Source organism: Ambystoma mexicanum, chromosome 8 (genome assembly GCF_040938575.1).
Source record: "Ambystoma mexicanum isolate Mex_15411 chromosome 8, UKY_AmexF1_1, whole genome shotgun sequence".
NCBI classification, from domain to species: Eukaryota; Metazoa; Chordata; class Amphibia; order Caudata; family Ambystomatidae; genus Ambystoma; species Ambystoma mexicanum.
In genome coordinates, this window is record NC_090929.1 from 176856416 (window position 1) to 176878796 (window position 22381).

Genomic DNA, 22381 nt, shown 5'->3' on the forward strand with positions numbered 1-22381 from the left:
AGCTCACCTTCCCCGCCCATCATTTTTGCTCACACGCTGGTAAATTTCCTAAACTGACATGGCTTGCACTGAACTGGGGGGTGGTGCCAGGTGGAGCTACCAGATTTAGCCAGACCAATCAGATTATCTGTCCCCTATAGACTATAATTATGCCCATACTGTTCATCTAATCCCATTTCGCCTAAGAACAAGGAATGCATCTTTTGGTTGTGAGGTCACAGCAGCTTAAAAACTCACTGCCCGCCTGTAATGAGCTGAGAGTACATTTGGAGCTGTGGAATCCGTGTGTACATCCATGATTGGACTAAATAAAGCAGCAATTGTCACATTTCTGGAATCCTCCGTTTCTGGGCATGAGGGGATTTCCCTTGAGCCTATCTCTGTTTTCCAGACTACAATTCACATTGTTCTGCGCCCCGCTGGGCTAGTTGGATGTGGTTCACAAGTCATAATGTAAGGCAAATGGTCCTATGAGTGCGACTGATATGGTGACTAGCGGGGCGAAGCATGAGTGATGTACCCGCCTCAGCTGGAATGCGAGGGCCCTTAATCATGCTAAAAATGTGTAAGGTACTGGCATATGGGGAGCGGCATGGAGATTAAATTCTCATGCTTCAAGAAACTTACTCGGTGGGGTGGATGAATGAGGTGTTTGCTAAACCATGGGGGGATGCTTGTGCTTACGCTGCATACTCCTCATACTTGTGCGGAGTGCTAATAGTCATTCATAAGTCATTGAGGTCTAGGTCTCCGAGTTCGGAAAGTGATCCAGAGGGTTGGTGGGCGATTGTTTCTGGGGTCCTGGTGTGGCACAAGGTCACATTCGTCAATGTATTTGCTCCAAACATGAATGGCCCTGGGTTTTACAAATCTCTCTGGCTTAAGTGCTTGGGGTATTTGGATACACAGTGGATCATAGCAGGCGATTTTAACATATTGCATTCAGAGTTGGACAGGTCGTCGCCCAGGGCACGGACGCAGTTATTGGCTGCTAGGGCTATACATAGGGGGGTTGGAGGACCTCGGCTTGCTTGAACTTTGACGAATAATGCACCTGGCTCAACCAGATTGTTCATTTAACTCCTCGGTCCATGACATGCGATCACAAATGGATTATATCTTAGTGGGACAGGACTGCATTCATGTTACGAGTTGCTGCTCGATGCTCCCAAGAACGCTTGCTGGACTTAGTGATCTGTAGACCGCATTGGCGTTTCAAGGGGCAGGCGCTGTTGGATGTGGTGTACCGAGGCGAAAAGTGCAAGATTATTTCTTCCTTTTTCAAGACCCTGCAGAGCAAATTTGTACTCGCCCACCACCACAGACACTACAAATCAGAGATCCAAAAGACCAAAAAAAGCATATTATAACACAAGGATCCTGAACTGCCGGAGCGGCAGCAAAGAGTGCCACCAGATAATCGCTGAATTCCTGAACCCGCCATGCACCACAGCCCAGACTGCCTCCTCACAATTGCTTTGCAATTCCCAGTCTTAACACTTCCACAAAACAGCCCTAGACAGGATGGCCACCATCAATGCCAAACTCTCCCTCTTGTCCACCCTCTCTACCAGACCCAACCTCGCCCCTACTACTCCAGAGAACCCTTCTTTCTGCTCCTTCAACCCGAGCGAGGAGTTAGCAAAACTACTATCTACCAGCCGACCCTCCGGCTCACCCCTTGACCCTGGTCTCCTCTCTCCTCAACCAAGTCTTCGCCTTCACCTGTGCAGGAGAACTGGCGAGGTCCATCCTAAATGAAGGGCTCACACCTCCGGCAACTTCCCAGACTCCTTAAAAAATGTGCATGTCAAAGCATCTCTTGACCCTCTACTACCAATCAACTACAGGCCATATCACTACATATTATCCCCACCAAAAATATCACCATATATTTGGTCGTCTGGAACCGCCATAGGTGATATTTTGGGGGTGGGAGGGATCATTTTTGGGGTTTTGGGAGCAGGGGTTGCGGGGGTGCCCCCGCTCCTTTACAAATAAATCTGGTGGTTGCGGTGTCCCCCGCAGGTTCTATGCCTTAATGTCGGCCCAAAAATATGGCGATATTTTTGCAGGGATATTAACACATGGAACCCTACAGGCCAATCTTCAACACCAGATTCCTGGCAAAACTCATGGACCGCAATGCTTGATCACAGCTCAATGGCTTTGTGGAATCTAACAATCTCCTAGACCATGTGCAATCAGGCTACCGTCCGCACCACGGAACAGAAACCACGATTATCTCCACCTGGGATGACCTCAAAGTGACAGCAGACTCAGAAGGATGCACAGCTCTAATTCTTCATGATCTTCGGCAGCGCTTGACACCATCAACCACATGATCCTCCTTGACAGACTGCACTCCTTAGGAATATATGATTCAGCTCTCTCCTGCATCGCCTCGTTTCACTCTAATAGACAGCAAATCATCCATCTCCCCCTTTCCTCTCCGCAGCAAAACCAGTAAACACTGGAGTACCTCAAGGCACCTGCCTCTCTCCCTTTCTCTTCAACCTTTACCTGACCCTCTCCTCCCCAGGATCATCCGCTCACACAACCTCCCGTGCAATAACTATGCGTATGACACACAAACCATCCTGAGAATTCCTAAATCGACCACCTATCCCCATTCCTGACCTAGCAGCAGGTCTCTCAGACAGTTACCGCTGGATGACTAATCATCTCCTTCTGAACCCAGGTAAAACGGAAACCATGTTATGCAGAAAATCTACTCTATTCCCCCATCCGACTCCCTGGCCTCCTTCACTCTGCCTCCCCCCGCGACCACCACCACTGTAAAAAACCTTGGCTGCACAATGGACTCTGACCTAACTGTCTCACCACATCAACAATACATCCAAAGCCTGTAATTTCCACCTTAGGCTCCTGAAGCGTATCGTCCCTTACCATACCTACCCGAACAGACTGGCTGCAATTATGTCCACTCTCATATCCAGACTTGACTATGCAAACCACATCTCACTGGCTCTCCGCACCCTATACTGGCTCCCAATTGGACGCAGGGGCACCTTCAAATTTATATGCATTGCCCACCGAGCGGTGCACAAATCGGGCCCAGTCTACTCAACCCTAGACCCAACTTTGTGGAATTCACTGCCTCTCTGCATCAGACACAGCAAAGACTACATGGCCTTCCGTAAGGCACTCAAAACCTGGCTCTTCACCTAGAACACACAAAGGAATGCAGTGAACTACCCGACCTACCACGACCAACACCTGGCGTGGTACCCCGCTTATAACGGACCCTGTGATAGATCATCAGGCCTGACGATATCTAATCTCCACTCGTAGCGGCACCCTGACCGAATTCTGTACCTGACTGAATTTATTCATCACCTCATCCGCAGGAATTTCGTATGCTCCGAGGCCTAAAGCTACCTATCGTCATTAAACAGGGGCAATTGGGCTAGACTCGTAACCCAAGCACCAATAACACTCATGAGCTTGATCAAGGCTATGCAATTATGCACTACCAATCGGCCCAAGAAGGCACTTGCCTACTAATTCTACGCACCTGGAAATCCAAGAGCAGAACTAAATACTGGGGGGTCATCTAGCAGTTAATCTACTAATCACGCCTACCATTGAATGTATATAGCAGAACTACCCACCAGTAACCTATCTAGCAGAACTAGCAACCCAAGCACCAACAGCACTCCTGAACTTGATCATTGCCTTGCAAATATGCACTACGCTAATAATACAGAAAAAGCCTTTACTTGCTAATCCTACACATCTGGAAATCCCTCTAGAGAAACACGTAGCAAGGCACTTTCTAGCACTTATTCTTTGCTAATCCCAACTATCTGGGAATACCTTAGTAGAACTACTCATCAGGGATTCTATTTAGCAAAAATGCCGACCAACGACGTTGCTTTCACTTATACAGCAACATGAGTTTTGGGACAAATCTCCCTGTCACCAACCATCAGTCGTCGCCAAAACAATCTCACCCACCAAGAAACCGGGAGATACCACACCGTCGACAGGCACTGGAAGCTGAACAGGAACATGGTTGGAAAACACACACACTCAAACACACCACTATGCTTACTCGTGCCGCTGCACCAAAAAAAATAAATAACAGAATGCAGCTACACCCCTCAATTAATTTGGCGTAGCTGCACACATACTTACACACCTCCACATTCACCTCAACAGTCTTTAGAAAACACCTATACCCCTCGAAATAGGCCTAGCTGCATACACAACATCGTTCTCAAAGGTATTAACATACTTTTTAAAAATTAAATATATTTATTGGTGAAATTGTTACAGCTTCATTCCACAGTTACATTATAAATAAACAATTCTTAATTCAGCATTTCATAGGTATTAGCATACTTGATTGAAAAGCATTTGACCTTTTCCATTTGACCGAATTGTTTTGATTGTTTTTCGGTCAAATTAAATTAATAAATATATAGGGAGGGGTAAGGGAATAGGTTAAGGTAAAGGGAACTGTGGGGGGGTGCTGCGTGGAGTCTCCCCCTGCATTTTTGTCCAAAAAAAAAACAACCCCCAGAATTTGGTCAAATTGTAAAAGCTACACACCACCTATTGCACACACATACAGAGTGCAACCAAGCCTGTTGTACTACACTACTCTCTCTGACCTGGGCTGCGGTCCCGAGGGCGTGCAAGCCACAACGCTTTGGAATCATAACAAAGGTAAAAGGCACTATACAAATGTCAAATAACATAAGAACTGAGAAGTCGGTATGCGGGCTACTGTGGGGAACCTTTAAGGTCTTCTAGCGGGAGCGCTGTATGTTGCTAGAGAATGGGGTTTTTAAAGCCATTAGGAAACTACTGGCAGGCCTAGAAGCTGAACTGAAGGACCTACAGTCTCGGGGCATGGACGGTGGGACATGAGATGGCTTGGCCACAACAAGGGAAGCGATTGACCAGTTTTGGGCTGAGGCGGAGAGGGAGGTGAGGTTTTTGGCAGCACCAGAGCTTGCATGTTGTTATGAGGAGGATGGTAGGTCTGGGTGATATTTGGCCAGGCTGGTGAGAGGGGAAAGGGGTCAAACGGATATACCTGTACTGAGGTGGAGAAACGGCATGCTGGTTTCGTAGCCCCAGGTTATCCTGGAGGAATTCAAGGGGTTCTATGAGAATTTATATGCGGCCCGGGGATGGGTAGATTCAGATCTTATGCGGACCTTTGTGGTGGACGCCAGAATAGCTTGCATAGAAGAGGTTGGCAAGGAGGTATTGGGGGCCCGCATTTCGGTTGAAGATATTTTGAAGGCGATTAGAGCGTTGCTGACCTCTAAGGCCCCAGTCTCTAACGGAAATCAGAGAGTTTGATAAATAATTTGGGACGAATATGGCACAGTATTTTCTTCAGGTGTGGCAGGAGGTGCTACAGGTTGGCGCGTTGCCCCAGACGATGCGGGAGGGGTTTATCACTCTGCAGTCAAGGACCCGTTGCGCTGATCTTCTTAATCTGGATACGAAAATATTTGCAAAAATACTTACTGACAGGCTGATTCCATAAATTTCATCTGTTGGGCACCTCAACCAGTCAGGGTTTATCCCTGGACGCAGTACAGCCTTGAATTGGCAGAGGTTGTTCGCAGTGCTAGCGCAAATAGACCCAGAGGTGCAGGCGGTTGGGGATTTATTGGACATGCAAAAGGCTTTCGACTCAGTAGCGTGGGAGTACTTGTTTGCGGTGGTCGGTCATCATTTCGAAAACAAAAGGTCAAATGACAATGTCGAAACAATGTCAAAAAAGAAAAAAATCGAATTATCTATTTTTTTATTTATATTTTTTTGGGGGGGTTTCGTGAGTAAAAAAAAAGATTACAAAAAGGGGGGGTGGGGGAACCCCCCATTTCGAATAAAAAACAGTTAAAAAGAAATTAGATTTTTTATTTTTCGACATTTTTTCGCAAAAATGACTTGACATTTTTGCTTTCGAGATTATCACTATAAACCCTTGTTTGCGATAGTGGGGAGGATTGGGCTTCCGCCTCAATACATTGAGCGTGTTAAGGTCTTTTATTCGGGAGGGATGGCACAGATTGGGCTTTTCGGTAACCGTTTGGCATCATTTCCATTGGGGCATCAGACACGGCAGCCGTGCCTGTTGTCCCTGCTGCTGTTTTGATTGCTATGGAGTTGTTGGCAGTTCGGTTATGGTTGTTTCATAGGCATAGAGGTCTAGCGCTGGGTGGGGTGTCAGGGAGCCTATTTCCTTTTATGCCAATGATGGGATTCTATATGTGAAGGATCTTGAGAGGAATATGAAACCCTGGTCGTAGGACGTTGAAGCTTTTGTTGATATATCTGGTCTGCGGGTTTATTGGTCCAGATCTATACTGTTTCCCTTGAATGAGGCAACCAGGTGACAGACTGGATTGGAGGGATTCCGCCAGGAACAGCTACATGTTAAATAGTTAGGAGTGGAGATTAGCAGCACTCCGCCACAACTCTTAAGGGATAATCACAGGGCTTACCTGGAGCTATTGCGGAGTAAGACAGAGAGGGGGGCTGCACTGACCATCTCTCTTATGGGGAAGGTGGCTGTTATTAAAATGGTGATCTCCCTAAATTGTTGTATTGTTTTCTCCACATCCCGGTCTGTCCTGGGTCTCAGTTCTTTAAGGACTTGCAGACACTGCTAATCAAGTTAGTGTGGGGCCAAAGGCCCCCTAAGATTCAGTGGGAGGTACTAACCGGCTCTTGGGAACAGAGGGGCTTGAATGTACCCGACATGGAGCTCTATTACTTGGCGGTCTAGGGCTCCTCTGTGTCGTACTGGATGCCTAGTTCACAGCCATACCCTCATGTGCGTGTGGAAAGTCAATCAGTTAAGCCTTATTCTTTGCAGGGCACCTTGGTGTCTACGACGGTATCGGACAGATGCTTGTTGGACCCGGTTTTCTGCATTGTCCACACATGGCACTGTCTGTGTTCGAAACTGCGAGTAGAGTGCCTGCATACTCCAGAGTTAGCAGCGTGGGATATCCAATGTATCGCCCCGAAATGTGACAGGGTCATTAGAAGGGAGTGGTCGGGTCTGGGTATAATTATGATTTTTAGGTGGGTGGGACTTTTGTGACCTGGAAACTGGTAAAGGGCAAACTGGGGAGGAGGGGGGTTGGGCAGCAGTTTGAACTCGCGTTCCAATTCTTTAGGCTGCGTGAAGCTTTTAGAGCAAGGTCCGCGGGGTTCCCAACGGAGCCGCAGACGAACATGCTGTTGAAGTACCTGGTTAACTATGTGAATGCTGGCAGAGTGGTTTCTATCTATCGCATCATGTGATGTGGAGCACGATTATTGTAGCTTGGTTCCTAGGGGAGCATTAACATGCAGATCGGAAACTGCCAAGTGATATGGGGTCGGATCTGGAGGATACTCAATGGCGATATATGTGTATGTACACCAAGAAAATGGCGATCAGTGCAAGATTTGAGGGGATACAGTTTAAAATTCTTCATCGGGCCCATCTGTCTCCACTGGTACATAAGAAATGTGATAGTGCTGCAAATGCCAAGTGCTGTCGCTGTAAGAGGGATGATGATGGATTAATCCATGCTCTATGGGATTTTGCAATACTGATGCCTTTTTGGCTGCTTCTAGCAGAATAAACGAGACAAATGGTGTACCACGCAGTGTCCCTGGAGATCGCTTGCTGTCTTGTTTGGATGGCTTCCTGGACTTTCCATGGGTTGGATGAAACGTATCGATTTGTATGATTCTGGCTGCTAGATGTATTCTGCGGCTATGGTCTAGCCCTGTGGCACCGACGGTGGATACGTGGCTGCGGGACCTGGCATGGTGGTGTGATGTGGAGCATTATTATTGTAAGTTGCTGCCAAGGACCTCTCGATCAGGAGATATATGGGGTCCGGTTCGCAGTTTTTTGTCCACCAGGGAAGTTTCCAATACTGAATTGGAGGGGGTGGGGCAGGATGGACCCGGTGTAACCCGGACAGAGTGATCATGGGGAGATGGAGAATTCACACTGATCCCGTTATACGGAAAGACTATTATTTTAAGTGCTTAGCAAGCAGAGTGTCGTTATGCAGTGTTCAGATCTGTTGAAACCATTACATGAATGATGGCATGGGATTCCAGCAGGCCAATGAAGGGTGAAGTCGGGGTGAGGCAATAGGATAAAAGGTAGTTTGTGTCATCCAGAATAGTGTACTGTGGCTTGTAGACCAATGTGGCTTGTGCTAATCTTTGCATTCTGAGTTTGGGATTTCAGATGCAATGTAAACCGGTTAATACATTTTTTTTAAATATGGATTTTGTTTCATTTTAAAGCGGGACTAACACGGTGCCAAACTCTTTCTTGGCACTTCATTTTTAAAGAGGGTTTATGATTATAGAAAAAAAGGTTGAGGATTTGCTTAAGGTCGGAATGGAAGGGATTGTTTCCATCTAATGCAACATTCAGGAGATATACATAAAGCAATATTGTATTGCATAGCATTACATGGTAACAAAATAACACTGATGCGACAATCTTGTATTGTTCCCTCTTCTAGATCATTTATTTGAAATGGAACTCACTCATGATGAACAATTACTTTTTTTTTAATAGCAAATATCAGTTTTAAAAGAGTCCTACCAGACAGAATAGCTTCAGGGCCACGTTTGGGGAAATTATTTAATTATTTGTTGAGCGCCACACACCCGTAGGCTTCAGAACGCTAATTACCAATTTTGCCTGAAAAGCAGGCCCGTCTGGTTTAGAGCATGCAAAATTTCCAACGTGGCAGGAGGCAGCAGGCTGACCTGGAGAGAGCGGTTTGGGGTGGATATAAAGTGGGGCAAAGGATGATCGAGGGAGGTGCATGGTAGGGTGACATATGGGAGAGGAGATGGGGTGACATGAACTGCAGGGAGGCTTGGGTGTATGCCACATGAGAAGAGGGAGTTGGGTGGAAGGTGGATGATGTGCATCTGGAGGTTACAGTGGACTCTATAGGAGATGAACGCAGAAACTAAAAGACTACCGTGGGAATAAAGTTAGTAGTTCCTGTTAAAGATAAAATGAAAACCCCTAAAGCACTTCTCAATGGGTTGGGGCTTATTTTCACACACAGTACCCAGCCACTGGGAATTAGTCCCACACGGTCATAATATAGGCTGTAAACTACTTTGAATGCAAAGGGCCTGGTCTGTTGGTTTTGTTGGGCAGGGGGAAATGGGGAGGCTGAGAGCACTTTGGGTACTTGAAAAGGAGAGCTAAAAATGAGCAGACTCGGGATCAAATCTCAATAACCATTTCTTTTATCTGTTTCAGGGGTTTGGACTACACATATGCCACGCAACTAAGGGCTACGCTAGGCCAGCAGATAAGTGGTCAGCAAGCTTGCGGGCTCCATTGTTGATGCTCTGCGCCTCCATACTTGCATTGCCTTTATTGATTACCAACCTGCATTCGGTACAAATAGGTTGGTTGGAATCGACATTGGTGCCAGAGGGGCAAACAAGTCTGCAGGTGGAGGAATGGAACTTCCAGATCTTGTGCCACTTGGGTTCAGGACATCAACATATCGACCTCTGGCTCCAGCTGTTCAAGGGCAAGAAATGAAAAGAAAAAACACAGATGTCAAAGCACACCATCGCTGCCTTCAAAAATCATAATTTGCACTTTTTGATAAAATGTAGCAATGAGGAGTATCAAATATAAATGAACTGTTCTTCCAATCAAGTTATATAGACATGCATTACAACAGATATACATATAGTCAGGAAATGCCCTTATAAGGCTACATCCATGTCAACTACTTTCTATGCACGGCTCCTTCCCATGCCTACCTGACAACAATCAGGTTAGATCAAACCCGTGCATGTTGCCATGTTTCGCACAGACTAAGGCACAAAACAGTGAGTAGTCCCAGTTTGTCAGCCAGAGTTCAGGATCTGGCTTATGTGGGTTTCAAGGAACCATCCAGGGCTCGCCCATGTGAGAGCAGAGTCCATCCAGGTGATCTATCCAACACCTCAGCCAGATAGCTGATCGGAAGCTGCTGAATGCCAGTTGACAATACTGGTGCAGGTAAGATTACACTGTGGAGGACCCTCAGCATGATTGCCAGTAACTTGGAGGCTCTGCCAGGTGCTTCAGTCTTCTCCCTCTGTACTTTTCTGGTCCTTGTTTTACTCTGTCTAGTCCTCATACATCTCATGTTAACATTTCTTGGTTTCTTTTCAACATCATGACCCGCTCTATTCCTATTCTTCCTTTCTCCCTTCTAATCTCCTCTTCACCCAATTCCGCACTCTACGAATCCTGCTAATAGCCAACTGTTTCTATTGCACTTGGTGTCAAGCTAAGGTGGGGTGACTGCTCGTGTTGGGCCCCCACCCAACCTCTTGGTGCACCCCCATCGGATCGACTATGCATCATCTTTCTATATGTCTGCCAAGCCACAGGTACTGTGCAATGACAAAATGCAAAGAAACACGCTCCTAAAGCACAGAGGCCAGTGTACGCCTGGCCAGTGGAACTTCTCCAAACACAGAATAGCGAGGAAACGCATGCCACTCATCATGCTCGCTGCAAATAGAAAAAGGCCCAGAGACCGACCGCGCTCTGCAACATAAACAAACATTTAAAGATATGCACAAATAAGGCAAAGGGACAAATTTGAAATTACATTTTGTAAGGTATTTCAGTAATCGAGTCTATGCTCTGTATTTTGAACCATAAACAGGACCACCATCCAAACCAGGCACCTACTGCTCATTGGCCTATACATATATAAAGAGCCCTCGATTCACTCTAATCTATGTGCCAAGCAACAGTGCTAAAGGAGCCTTGCATTCCGATTGGCCCTCAGCCCTACATCTCCAGCTCGGTGCCGCTGGAAGGCACAAGCCGGCCTTCCTCTGAAGGCACCCTCTTAAGGCTTTGCCTGTCGTTGCCGTAGAGCCGTGGGCACTTCCACTATGCCCAAATCTCAAGCATCTGGCGTGAGGTAAGAAGCCAGTCCTATACTTCTCACACTTGAAAGTATTTATTCCAATCGTTATGAAACTATATTCGCCGACTGACCTCTTTGCTGATTGAGCCCACTAAGCGCTAACTGACTTAACCTCCAGCTTTCAGTCAATATTGAGGCCAATCTACCAACAACTCCCAAGCATTAATCGATCTTGCACAGCGCTTGTCCATACGTTCAATCACTCGATCAAGTTGCGAGTTTGGCACCTTGATCGTTGCCAAAGGACAACTTACAACTCACTCTCATGGATGCCCACTGCAAGTTATGGTCAGATATCCTTGCGTGCGCATGATTGCACTGTACAATCCTACCTGGCATTCTAACCAGCCTCTACGAGTGCCTTTTTCTGCCTATCGCGGCACTCCCGCCACGCCAATCATAGCCTAATCCACGGTTTGCCCAAGTCCTAATTCACTGGCAAACACTTTCCGTATTGACATCATGCTCACCCTACACTGTATCTAATACACTGCCCATCTATATACGTTGGTATACTGAGCCACTCTATCTGAAACAGCTCTGCTGTTCTATGCTGGCACGCCCACTACCAACCTGCCGACTAGGTCTTCCCGCAATATAGCGGTGTCCTGTTTGCAACCTGCCATACATCTATGAGCTATTGTATTAAACTGCACCTAGCCTGCATTAACTTCTCGCTGGTAGTATGTGTAAACTGTATCTGTCCGTATCAATTCTGCGGACATGGGGCATAAACTGCATTTAGCCTATATTGCGTTTAAATTTCACCTAGCCTGCATTAATCATATTGTGTGTAAATTGTACCTGCTTACCTCAATTCCACTGTGACCGAGCATAAACTGAGAATAAACTGCACCTAGCCTGCCTTAATTCTGCTTATATTATGCATAAACCGCGCAAGCCTGCATCAATTTCTTACTGGGTCTTTGTGCAAACTGTATTTAGCCTACATCTAAATTGCTGGCACTGCATGGCGGTTATGTGCATTAACTGCTTCTAGCCTACTTTGTGTTCGCTGATCATCGCTGCAACCATTTCTATGTGCATTAACTGTATCTAGCCTGCTTTGTTATTGCTGATCATTGCTGCACCCATCTCTAGCCCAATCTGTCATCTTAGGACCGTACCCAGCCATCCAAGACTGTGTGCTAGGACTATACCCTACTCTCAGCCTGACAGTACCTGGCACGTGTTTTGATCGAGCGCTGCACCTAGACTATCCTGATACTGGTTACACAGTGTCAGCACTCGCCACTTAAGAGTGTAACATATCCTAGTATCCTTCGTTTCTCATGGCGACTCGGGAAAGTCCCCATCCTAATGTCTGCCCAATGTCCCTTACCCGTACATTAATACCAACTTATCTATGCACACCATTAGCGGTACCAATTCATCCAAGTAGCCTGATGCAATCACTGAGCTGCTAACCCTTCACGTCCTTTAATATGCTCGCCTCAGCACATATACCAATTATACCTTGCCCTACCGCCTGTAGGCATATAAGACTTGGCATTCACACCAAAACAAAATCATAAACACACTACAAAAAAAACCTGCTCAACGGCTACACCGCTAAAGACCATCAAACCCCGACTCCACCTCCATCCCAAATCCAGACAACTAACACCTCCTCACATCCTGAAGCCGCCACTATCAAGGGTGCTCTCATTAATGCAAGATCCCTAATTGCCCACGCCTCAGACATCTCAGACTTGATTACCACTAAAACTCCCGGCGACCACAGAAACGTGGCTCCACCAAGCGGCTGGTCCCATCCTTATACTAGCAGTCCCAGATGACTAGAACATCCTCAGATCAGACCGAACTACCAAGAGAGAAGGAGGAGTGACCATCATTGCAAGGAACTCATTAGCTATCACAGTGTGTCACTACCTCCCTCCCTCCTCTCGGGAGAACTCCTCTCGGTGAAACTCCCGCTCTCCTCAGACCGAACACTCCTCATCCACACCATCTACAGACCGCCTGTAACCAGTCTACTCACTGAAAACACTAAACCTAATTCACAAATCCTCCTTCCAGGAGACATGAATCTCGGCCTTTATGATAACCTCAACACCAATGCACTAGCCATCCAAAATATTATTTGAGAACTTGGTTTCTCCTTAAAATATCAGACCCTACTCATGACAAAGGTAGAATTTTGGACTGGGTCGCAGACTTTAACTGTAACACCAAAATGCTTACCAACTCCCCATGCGCATGGTCTTACCACAATGTCATCAACTTTGAAATCTCTGACACCAAACATCCATCACCTAAAGATTTCCAAGCCCCACCAGCCTTAACAAGAAATTGTCTAATCTCTTTAGAATGCCTACTGCCATTAATTCAACCTATCATCCAACAACAACCACCCGCAGACACAGAACGATCCTCAATGGTAGAGCTCTACAACCAGAGCGTACTAAACGCCTTGGATCAATTAGCCCCTCTCAAACTAAGGAAAGCTAAACCTCTAGCTCACCTGAACAAATGGTTTACCACCGAGTTGAAAACCTTACGCAAAGCTAAAAGAGAAGCAGAGGCCTCCTGGAAAAAAAAACCTTCAATTAAAGACACATTTTCAAAAGCTTCCACCATCTACAAATCTGCCATTTTGGAAACAAAAAAGGAGAATTAAAACATTAGAATCTCCAATGCCAAATCTAGCACTAAGGCGCTCTTTTCCATCCTTAAAGAAACGGAATCTCCTATCTCGCCCCCCGACTCCTGCAAGAAAGACACCCTCTGGTGCACCAACATCCAGAAAGCCTTTCTCAACAAAATGTCTACTTCAATCAAAAATTGAAGCCAAAAGAATCAGCCTGTCAACCAAGCCAATCCTAAAATACTTAATACAAAATAGACCAATCTGAATCCCCAATCCGCCACACCGACCTCCCAAAACAAAGTCTTCGAATTTACCCCTATCACTCCATCGGAGGTTGAATCTATAATTAAAAGCCTCAAGCCATCTAGGTGCCAAGGAGACCCCTGCCCAGCCTGCATCATAAAAGTAGGAGCTAAAGAATTTGTCACTTTTATCTCTTCCTTCATAAACGCCTCCTTTGCCTCATGTACAGTACCTAAAAACTTAAAAGATGCCTGGGTCATGCCACTCATCAAGAAGCCTAACCTTGACCCCAATATTCCAACTAATTACAGGCCTATAACCACTGTGCCTTTCTTACTAAAAATCTTAGATAAGGCAGCATATATGCAAATCCAGAATCAGCTCAAGTCCAACAATCTCTTAGGCCTTAGACAATTGGGATTCAGACCAAGACATGGGACCGAAACAGCCCTCTTGGATCTGAAAATCCAAATGGACGTAGCAAGAGATTCTGGCGAGCCCGCTCTACTCCTCTTACTGGATCTATCGGCTGCATTCCGATTTAGTCAACCACAGCATCTTAACCAACCATCTCACCACAGCCGCCTCATTTTCCAGCAAGGCCGCTGCATGGGTCAACTCCTTCCTATCGGACAGATCCATGAGGGTCTTCTCTTCCTCTGTCTCAGTCGACCCTTCTCCCATCACAAGGTTCCTGCATCTCCCCCAACTTTTACAACATCTTTACAAAGATCTTGTTCGACTACCTAGATGATCAAGGTGTTTCATACACAAATTATGCGGATGATACGCAAATACTGATCACCTTATCAGGCAACTACCATGCAGACTCCTCACTCTTAAATGACGTACAGCAAAATTCAAGCTTGGATGGACAATCACGGCCTTTGTCTCAACAACGACAAAACTGAGATCCTTCTCATTGGTTCCAAATTAAGACTCAACAAAGTAGGCCCGAAATACTCTTCATGCACTATCGATGGTAACCACATCAAATTTGACAAAGAAGCAAAGACCCTAGGATTCTATTTAGACTCGGCACTAACCCTCCAAAAACAAATCAACGCCACCTCATCTTCCATGGCCTACACAACCAAACTAATAAGCCCTCATAATGTCCAAACTGGACTATTGCAACACTCTCTATCTAGGTACTAGTCAGAGAGCTTGCATAAGTTACAGGTAATGCAAAACAATGCTCTACGAGCAGCTCTTAATATTCCTCGTTCCAATCACATTGCTCAAACTGGTAATGCCAAATGGCTCCCCATCCAAGACAGGATTACCTTCAGAACGCTCATGATCACCCACAAGGGCCTCAACAACTCAGCACCCAAGTATCTTACTAATAAATTCTCCAGAAAAGAATCCTCCAGACCCACCAGATCTAACTACGCTCATTGTCTAAACATTCCAAAATTCAAGCTCACGAAAGCCGGGGGGGCTCCAGCTTCCCAGTGCTTGTAGCCAAGAATTGGAACAAGCTCCCATCGGCATTTAGGATTGACCCAGTATTCCTCTCATTTTGGAACAAAATAAAAACTTGGCTTTTTTCACTCTCAAACTGATCACTCTACCTCCACTGACCATTGATTCCTTGTCCAGCAACCTTCTGACAGGATTGCTGACAGACTACCCAGCTGAGCTCCCTCTGCCTTAGCTTAACTTGATCAGACACCTGCACCATCGGTGCATTTGTATATTCCTGTATATTACACTGTATATTGTTATTATATTATTGTTATTATATTTCCTTGCAATCTATTGTAAATCCTGCAATATTCTTGTATCTATCTTCCTGTATAATACTGTATCGCATTTTGTATCTTGTAACTACTATTATGTAACTATGTACTAAAGTAATGCGCCCAAATACCCTTGGGTTTGGCGTACTATATAAGCAAATAAAACAAACAAACCAAGCATAACAGCAGAGAGATATTGCTCTGGCAAGTGTAATTCATGGTCCTGCGCTCTGGTCAGCTGTTGTCCCGCTGGACCCCTCTGCATCTGATCGAACCAGAAGGTCTGCAAAAGCACTTCGACTCATTTGAATAGTGGGACCAGCTATTCACGGCACCTTCATCTAAACCTGCAAGTAAGCCTCTTCAGAATTGTCCCTGGGCCAACCAGTGGGCTGATCAGCTTGCACAGGACCTTTGCTCTGAAACCGCTGCCATTTGAGGAGACCCTTCAATCTTGGTACATCGCAAGCTCTGTGTTCACGGCACGCTCGCACCGAATTTCGTACACTTGCCATTCCCAGGTCTGCAATAAAGAGAGAGCGCACAAACCAGAGTACCTGCGGTTACTGTGTCGCCCAGCCGTGGTGGCGAAATTCGCAGGTGCCTTGCTGTAGTGCCCCTCTGTGCCCTGAAGCCTGCTACAGTGAAACTGGCCTAAACCATCCACCAGGAGCAGAGGAATCGCCACTGTCCCACCAGGGAATCATCGCAGTAACTTTGCTGCTGAAAACTGCAGAGCCGCACAACTGCCGCATTTGAACCTGCAACCGAAATGGACTTGACTGACGAAGTTTGCTCCAGAGTGCACTGGGTGGTTGGTGAGTACTTGCAACCCTTACCGGTGGCCCGTAGTGCATCCATTCTTACACACGAGTGTCCCCCGAGGGCCACTCACCTTCCCACAGGTAGCCCAAGCTACCGTCCTATTCCCAACTTCTGGAACCTGTTCTGCCCTCTTGGGGAGACCCTCCACAAATAGGGGGAACTTATTCTGCATGACCTCGCCCACATTCCTGAGCTGCGACAGACCCTCCAAGAGACCCTGGTTTCGCCCTCCTGCACTATAGCGTGCACCAGCATTTGAAAGTACATTTGAGCACTAGGCTCCACTCTTCGTAGGGACTTGACTGCGCTTAGTTAGGAATTGATCAATGCAGAACTGCCTAAAGTAGATTTGCACTGCTTGCTCCCTTTACTTTCAGGTTGTGGAATCATTCTGTGAATTAACCCTTAAGGCCACTAGGTAGTTTATAAATGTGTTATAGTAGTGTTGTGTTGGTTTGATGTATTACTGTTGATAATAGCTTTTGTGTTGAACTTCAAAACCTTGAATAAATGTACATGTATTTTTAATATATCTACACCTGACAGAGTGATTTGTAGTGTCTTTTACTCTGTGTGCTCATTGAGGTCTTTCAGTCACCCTCACCCCTCCTGAGACCTAGTCTTGACTGCCACCAATGCTACCTTAATTGGTCTGGCTTATCCAGGAGGTTGCCCTGTTCCAAGAAACTATGCTGGCTTTCTGAACCTCTGCCCACCAGGTCACAGTTCAGAAATCCATCATAACAAGGGCCAAAATATTTTTTTCCTGATGTTAACAAAATGTGTCCTATTAATATGGCTAATATTAAAGAAAGTGCTATGAAGCAGGGCAAGCAGAATCATATGTATATTTTACTACGGCCGTGCACTCTGCCGTCATATTCAGAGCAAAGTATTTTAGCAAGAACATCAATTCATGTACCACTGACACTGCCATGCTAGCAAAGGGTGTATATGTCTTCCTGTTTTTTGTGGCAGAAGCCTTCACAATGCTGTGTATGGAGAGGAATAGTTGAACTTTTGTTCAATTGGGCTTGAGTCCTTTACTCCCCGGGCTGCTGGCAGCCTCCCAGTCCGCCCTTGTGCGTACATCATTTAATTCTGATTTTATTCTATGCTTTCTGGAACTTGTAGCATTGCTCTTCCTCCTCCCCCATTTAAAATTCAGGACTTTGACACCCCAAATTATAAAAAAAAAAATACAGGACAGGATGACCACCCGATAAGCCCAAGCATGGCATGAAGAAACATGAGAGCTCTCCATTAACATGTTCACTCCAGTGGAGGAGGGATGTGAGGTGACTGAGGTTGTAGGCAAATGTCGACTCAAGCAAAGAAAGGGCAACTAGTTGTGCTTAATCAGTGGCTGGTTTTGGCCCAGTTAAAAAAGTTGCAATAGGTGTGTTGACTGAAAATGATTTTGTGCTACAAGGCAGAAAGTGCATTTCTGTACCATGAGTGGCATACAGTCATTTGTTTTCTATTTTTTAAAGTAAAGTTGGGGTTGAAGCTGGAGACCCAACTGGGCCACTGCTGGTTATTTCGTTTTTGTAATCCTAACCATTTCTATCCCCAATGAGATAAAATTCACAGTCCCACGGGGGACCCCAACTGTCGCATATATTTTCTTATGTGAGTGCACCTCTAAAGTGCGCCTTTGGGGAGCCCCTAAGGCACCCAAGGGTGGGGGGCACCCTTAGGTGCCACATACATATCGCAGGGCGACCTTGCTACTCCAGTAATTGGAAGTAAAAAGGGCTGGTGGCAGATGGGTTCATTTAACCCCCTTTGTGTAAAATGGCCGCCTAACCATCTTACGACGTGGGTGTTTGCGAACACCTTGAAAGGGACCAAATGGTTTTATGCTCCCTTCCCGTTTCTCCTCGAAATTCTGAGGGACCTCCACCTCCCCCATGGCATGCTTGCCCTGGAGAGAGGATCTGGTCATGTATGGGTATATGGGCTACATGCATTCCCCAGCTTGGGAAAGCACAATAGCCGATTGCCAGTGTGTACTGGTTTAAATCGGGTATGTGTATTCAGGGTTTAACACAGCCTGGTTGTCTGGGGGCTAGGGGGGTGGGGGGGTTAGCCTGTGATTGTTTGAATGCAGGATGCTTTCCACTGAATGGAAAGCAGTCCCAAACACTAAGTATATGGCCAGCATAGCTGTGAACCGGCTGTGGCCCAGGGGGATGCTTGAAAGGTCCAGGGCTGCGAAAACTCATCCTCTTTGCAACAGGATCAGCGGCAGGACCATATCTGTGCAGCAGGAGGAGGGTGCTTCAAACAGAAATTAGGTAAATACGGAGTTGAAGGGGCTTGGTGTCCGTGACACTGGCCCTCACCAGGGGGATTGAGTTCCACCGATGCCTGCTCTAGGCTTCAGGGCCTCGGCCCATATTTGCTTACTTGGGCTGCTTGCCTGCTGTAGCTTTGGAATGCGTTGTGTGGGGCCTCGGCCCATATTTGCTAACTTGGGCTGCAATATCCGCTTGGATTTTTTAAATGTGATTCGGAGAGGGGATTGTCGAGAGGGGATTTGTCAGGCCCGGGTAGCATGACGGTCTGTGTGTCTAGTGTTGCGAATGCAGGAGGCTGCGCATTGCTAGTGCATTCCCGGCATTGAGGGCGGCTATGTAGATTTTGCTGGGTACAGAGTGTTTGATGGCATCGACCTCCACGCCACAGGTGCATTGTGCGGCAGCAAGTTGGATTGTGTGGCCTCTGCGCTCCCCCGTTTTTCCGTTATTAGTTTATTTATTTATTGTGACAACCGGGCCACTATGGCAGTCTCAGGGGTGTCTTCGAGACTGCACAGGCGATTGAAGGTACCACCTGGTACCCGATGGCCACGCACGAGCCGGGTTCGATGGGAACTGACCCCCCCCCACGGACAGTTGAGACTCCTCGTCAACTGAATGCAGTGGTCCCGGGTTTAATCGCTCCAAGCTAGGGCATGGGAACTACTGCCTGGCAGTTGGCAACCAGAGGCGGACATCTGCTACTTAACAACCAGAAGTAACATGGGTCACCGGAGGACAATAAAGTACTGGTGACAGCTCAGGAACTGAAAAGGGCCAACTAAAAGGTGCTGTAGGCCATTACAATAAAGGGGACTGGGGCCGCCCCCCATTTTGTTTGCTGGCTCCAATAAATATGATCTGTTGTTCCAAAAATATAAATTGTCTCTGGTCTTTTTTTGGTAGATGCTTATTTCTTATGGGTTTGGGCTGGGGGACCAAAGTAGGGGATGTGTATGGCTAGCCCCCCAGAAGGGGCTCTAGAGGGACAGCCAGCATAGCGGGCCACCCATCTCTGCCCCCTCTCTCCCTGGAGTACCAACGCCTCGCCTCTCCCAAGGCAGGCAAAATTATAAGTTACTCACCGTAGTGACTAACGTACTCTTAGTCCATAGTCCCCTTTCCTCCATACAGTATGGGCGTCCCCTGGAAGGGACGGGCGACGGAACCTTTTTCACCAGAAAAAACCTTCTTCCCCTTTAAATTTAGAGGCGCAGGGGTGCGGCCCAGGTAGCATGCGCTGACCTGATTCCGCCCTTCGGCGCCACACCTCAGTCCCCATTGACGCGTCGACAATACATTTAACATTGCCTAATGACACCACTATTATTAGAGGGGAGGTTGGTGGGACGTATGGAGGAAAGGGGACTATGGACTGAGAGTATGTTAGTCACTACGGTGAGTAACTTGTAAGTACTCTTACGTCCCGTCCCCTTTCCTCCATACTGCATGGGCGATTACAACTGATTGTAGCCCCAGGGTGGAGACGAGACCCTCCTTAAGCAAATATGTTCCTGAGAACCGCCTCAGATCTAGAGCCGGCATCCAAACAGTAATGTTTGCAAAAAGCTGAGGGAGAGGCCCAAGTGGCCTTCCTGCTTATGACTTGCCAAGGGACATGGCGCTGGAACGCGATGGCCGTTGCCATTGCCCTGACTGCGTGGGCATGCATGTTGGCCGGGAGCGGCTTGTGCAGGTCCTCATACGCTTCTTTGATGGCAGAGACCATCCAGCGGGATAAGGAAGCCTTAGAGGCTTGATAGCCTGGTCTTGAGCCCCGAAAGTGACAAACAGGACGTCCGATTTGCGGAAGCCCTTGGTCATGTCCAAGTAGAATTTCAGGGCACGCCCGACATCCAGGCAGTGCAGAACTCTCTGTGCTTCGTCCATGGGATCGAGGAAAAAACATAGGAAGGACTATTCCCTTGTTCAAGTGGAAAGCAGACGGAACCTTGGGCAGAAATGCCGGCTGTGTCCGCAGGACTACCGTGTCCTTGTGAAAGGTGGTATATGGCTCAGAGGTGACCAGTGCCTGGATTTCGCCGACTCTACGAGCCGAGGTAAGGCCGACTAGTAAGGCCGTCTTGATGGTAACCAGCCTGATTTCCACGGATGCCATTGGCACAAACTGTTTGTGCACCAGGGTGCCCAAGACTATGTTAAGGTCCCACACTGGGTGCGGTCTCTTGACGGGCGGGTAGAGCCTTGCGAGTCCCGTCAGTTGTTTCTTGACAATAGGGTGGGAGGAGGAGAAAATACGAGTTCCTGTAAACCCCAATGGCTGCGAGATATGTGCAGGTGTCCACCTGCACGCCTGAGTGAGCGAGGTGCGCCGAAAGGGAGAGCATGTTGTCCAAGGTGCACACTAGGGGGTCGATTCCCTTGGAGTCTGCCCAGTGGCAGCATCTGGTCCATTTGCTTTTGTACTGGGCCCTGGTAGCTTTGCTCCTGGCACCCTGTATGATCTCCAGATTGGCCTGTGAGAGGCTAAGATGGCAAAGGGTTATTTGCTCAGGTACCACAATGCGAGGGCTAGTTTCCCTGGCGCAGGGTGGATGACTCTGCCCCCCTGCTGAGCCAGGAGATGTGCTGGGCCTGCAGGAGGTGAATCGGGATCACTTCAGAGAAACTGAGCAGCTCCGAAAACCACGGTCTAGCCGGCCACCATGGAGCTATTAGAATGATGAGGAGCTGGCGAGACTCCTTGATTTTGCAAATTACCCTGTGAATCAGGGGAGTGGGCGGAAAGGCATAGGCTTTCATGCTGGTCCACTGGAGGTGAAATGCGTTGCCCAGAGAGCCAGGGCCCTGACCTTGCCAGGATGCGAACTGGGGACACTTCTTGTTGTGCCAGGTGGCAAAGAGATCCACCTTGGGGTGACCCCATCTGTTGATAATCTGAACAACGAGGTCCTTTATCTGGGGGGGGGGGCGTGGCTTGGCAGCCATGGAGTAGGCTGGATTTCTACTGTGCTCCGAGATCCGACGTTCGATCCTGGGATGCTGAAGCCACCATGCTACGAACTGACATATTGGAATATGGCAGGAAGAGAAAGAGCTCATATGCGCCTGAATCGGCTCAGGGAAACGTGTCTGGTGACACTTTGTATCTCGGATCAGCCACAGCAACAATATAACGAACTAACAAAATGGCGGCTACACAAGAACAAAGGGTCTGTTGAAGGAGCCCCGAGAGCGTACGAATAGAGCTGTGAAGGAGGCTGAACACGGTTATTGCAACGAGAGCAGATGCGAGCCTGCCCTGCGCTCCGACTGCCTTGCGAACGAAGGCAGTGCAGCTAGCTGAGCCGGGCGGTGTAAGAAGACCGAGGCGCAGGCGAAGGGCTGCGAGGGCATGTGGAAACAAACCACGGCCCGCCGTGTGAATAAAGCGGACCCGGCCCTCATCGATTGGATTAAAGGAGTGGCTTGACTGCGGTCCGTGGCGAGGCTGGAGCGGACCGGGCTCCCTATGAAGTGCAGCGAGTGGGGCCCACATGCAACAGCAAATGCAACAGCAAATGCGACGCCGTGAGGGCGTGCGTGGAGAATCGGCACACCGCGGTGATCGGAGCGAACCCGGCTCCTGTGGAGGCAAGGAGAGCGGGGCCGGCAACGCGAGGGAAGGCGGCTTGCTGCGGCAGAGGACCGCCGCGGGTGGGAGGTCCGCCA

At 47.7% G+C, this 22381-nt stretch overlaps 1 protein-coding gene across 6 annotated transcripts in view; it reads right to left on the bottom strand.

The window, feature by feature from the left end:
• SEC16A (SEC16 homolog A, endoplasmic reticulum export factor) overlaps nt 1–22381 on the bottom strand; it is a 1467667-nt gene that overhangs the window by 268639 nt on the left and 1176647 nt on the right. For all 6 annotated transcript variants that reach the window (XR_011268503.1, XM_069609587.1, XM_069609588.1 and 3 more), the window contains one exon: nt 9428–9565. Coding sequence is in view for 5 of the 6 variants with exons in the window: in XM_069609587.1 (XP_069465688.1) it covers nt 9428–9565 (138 nt within the window). In the remaining variant the exon portion in view is untranslated. The remainder of the gene's footprint in view (nt 1–9427; nt 9566–22381) is intronic.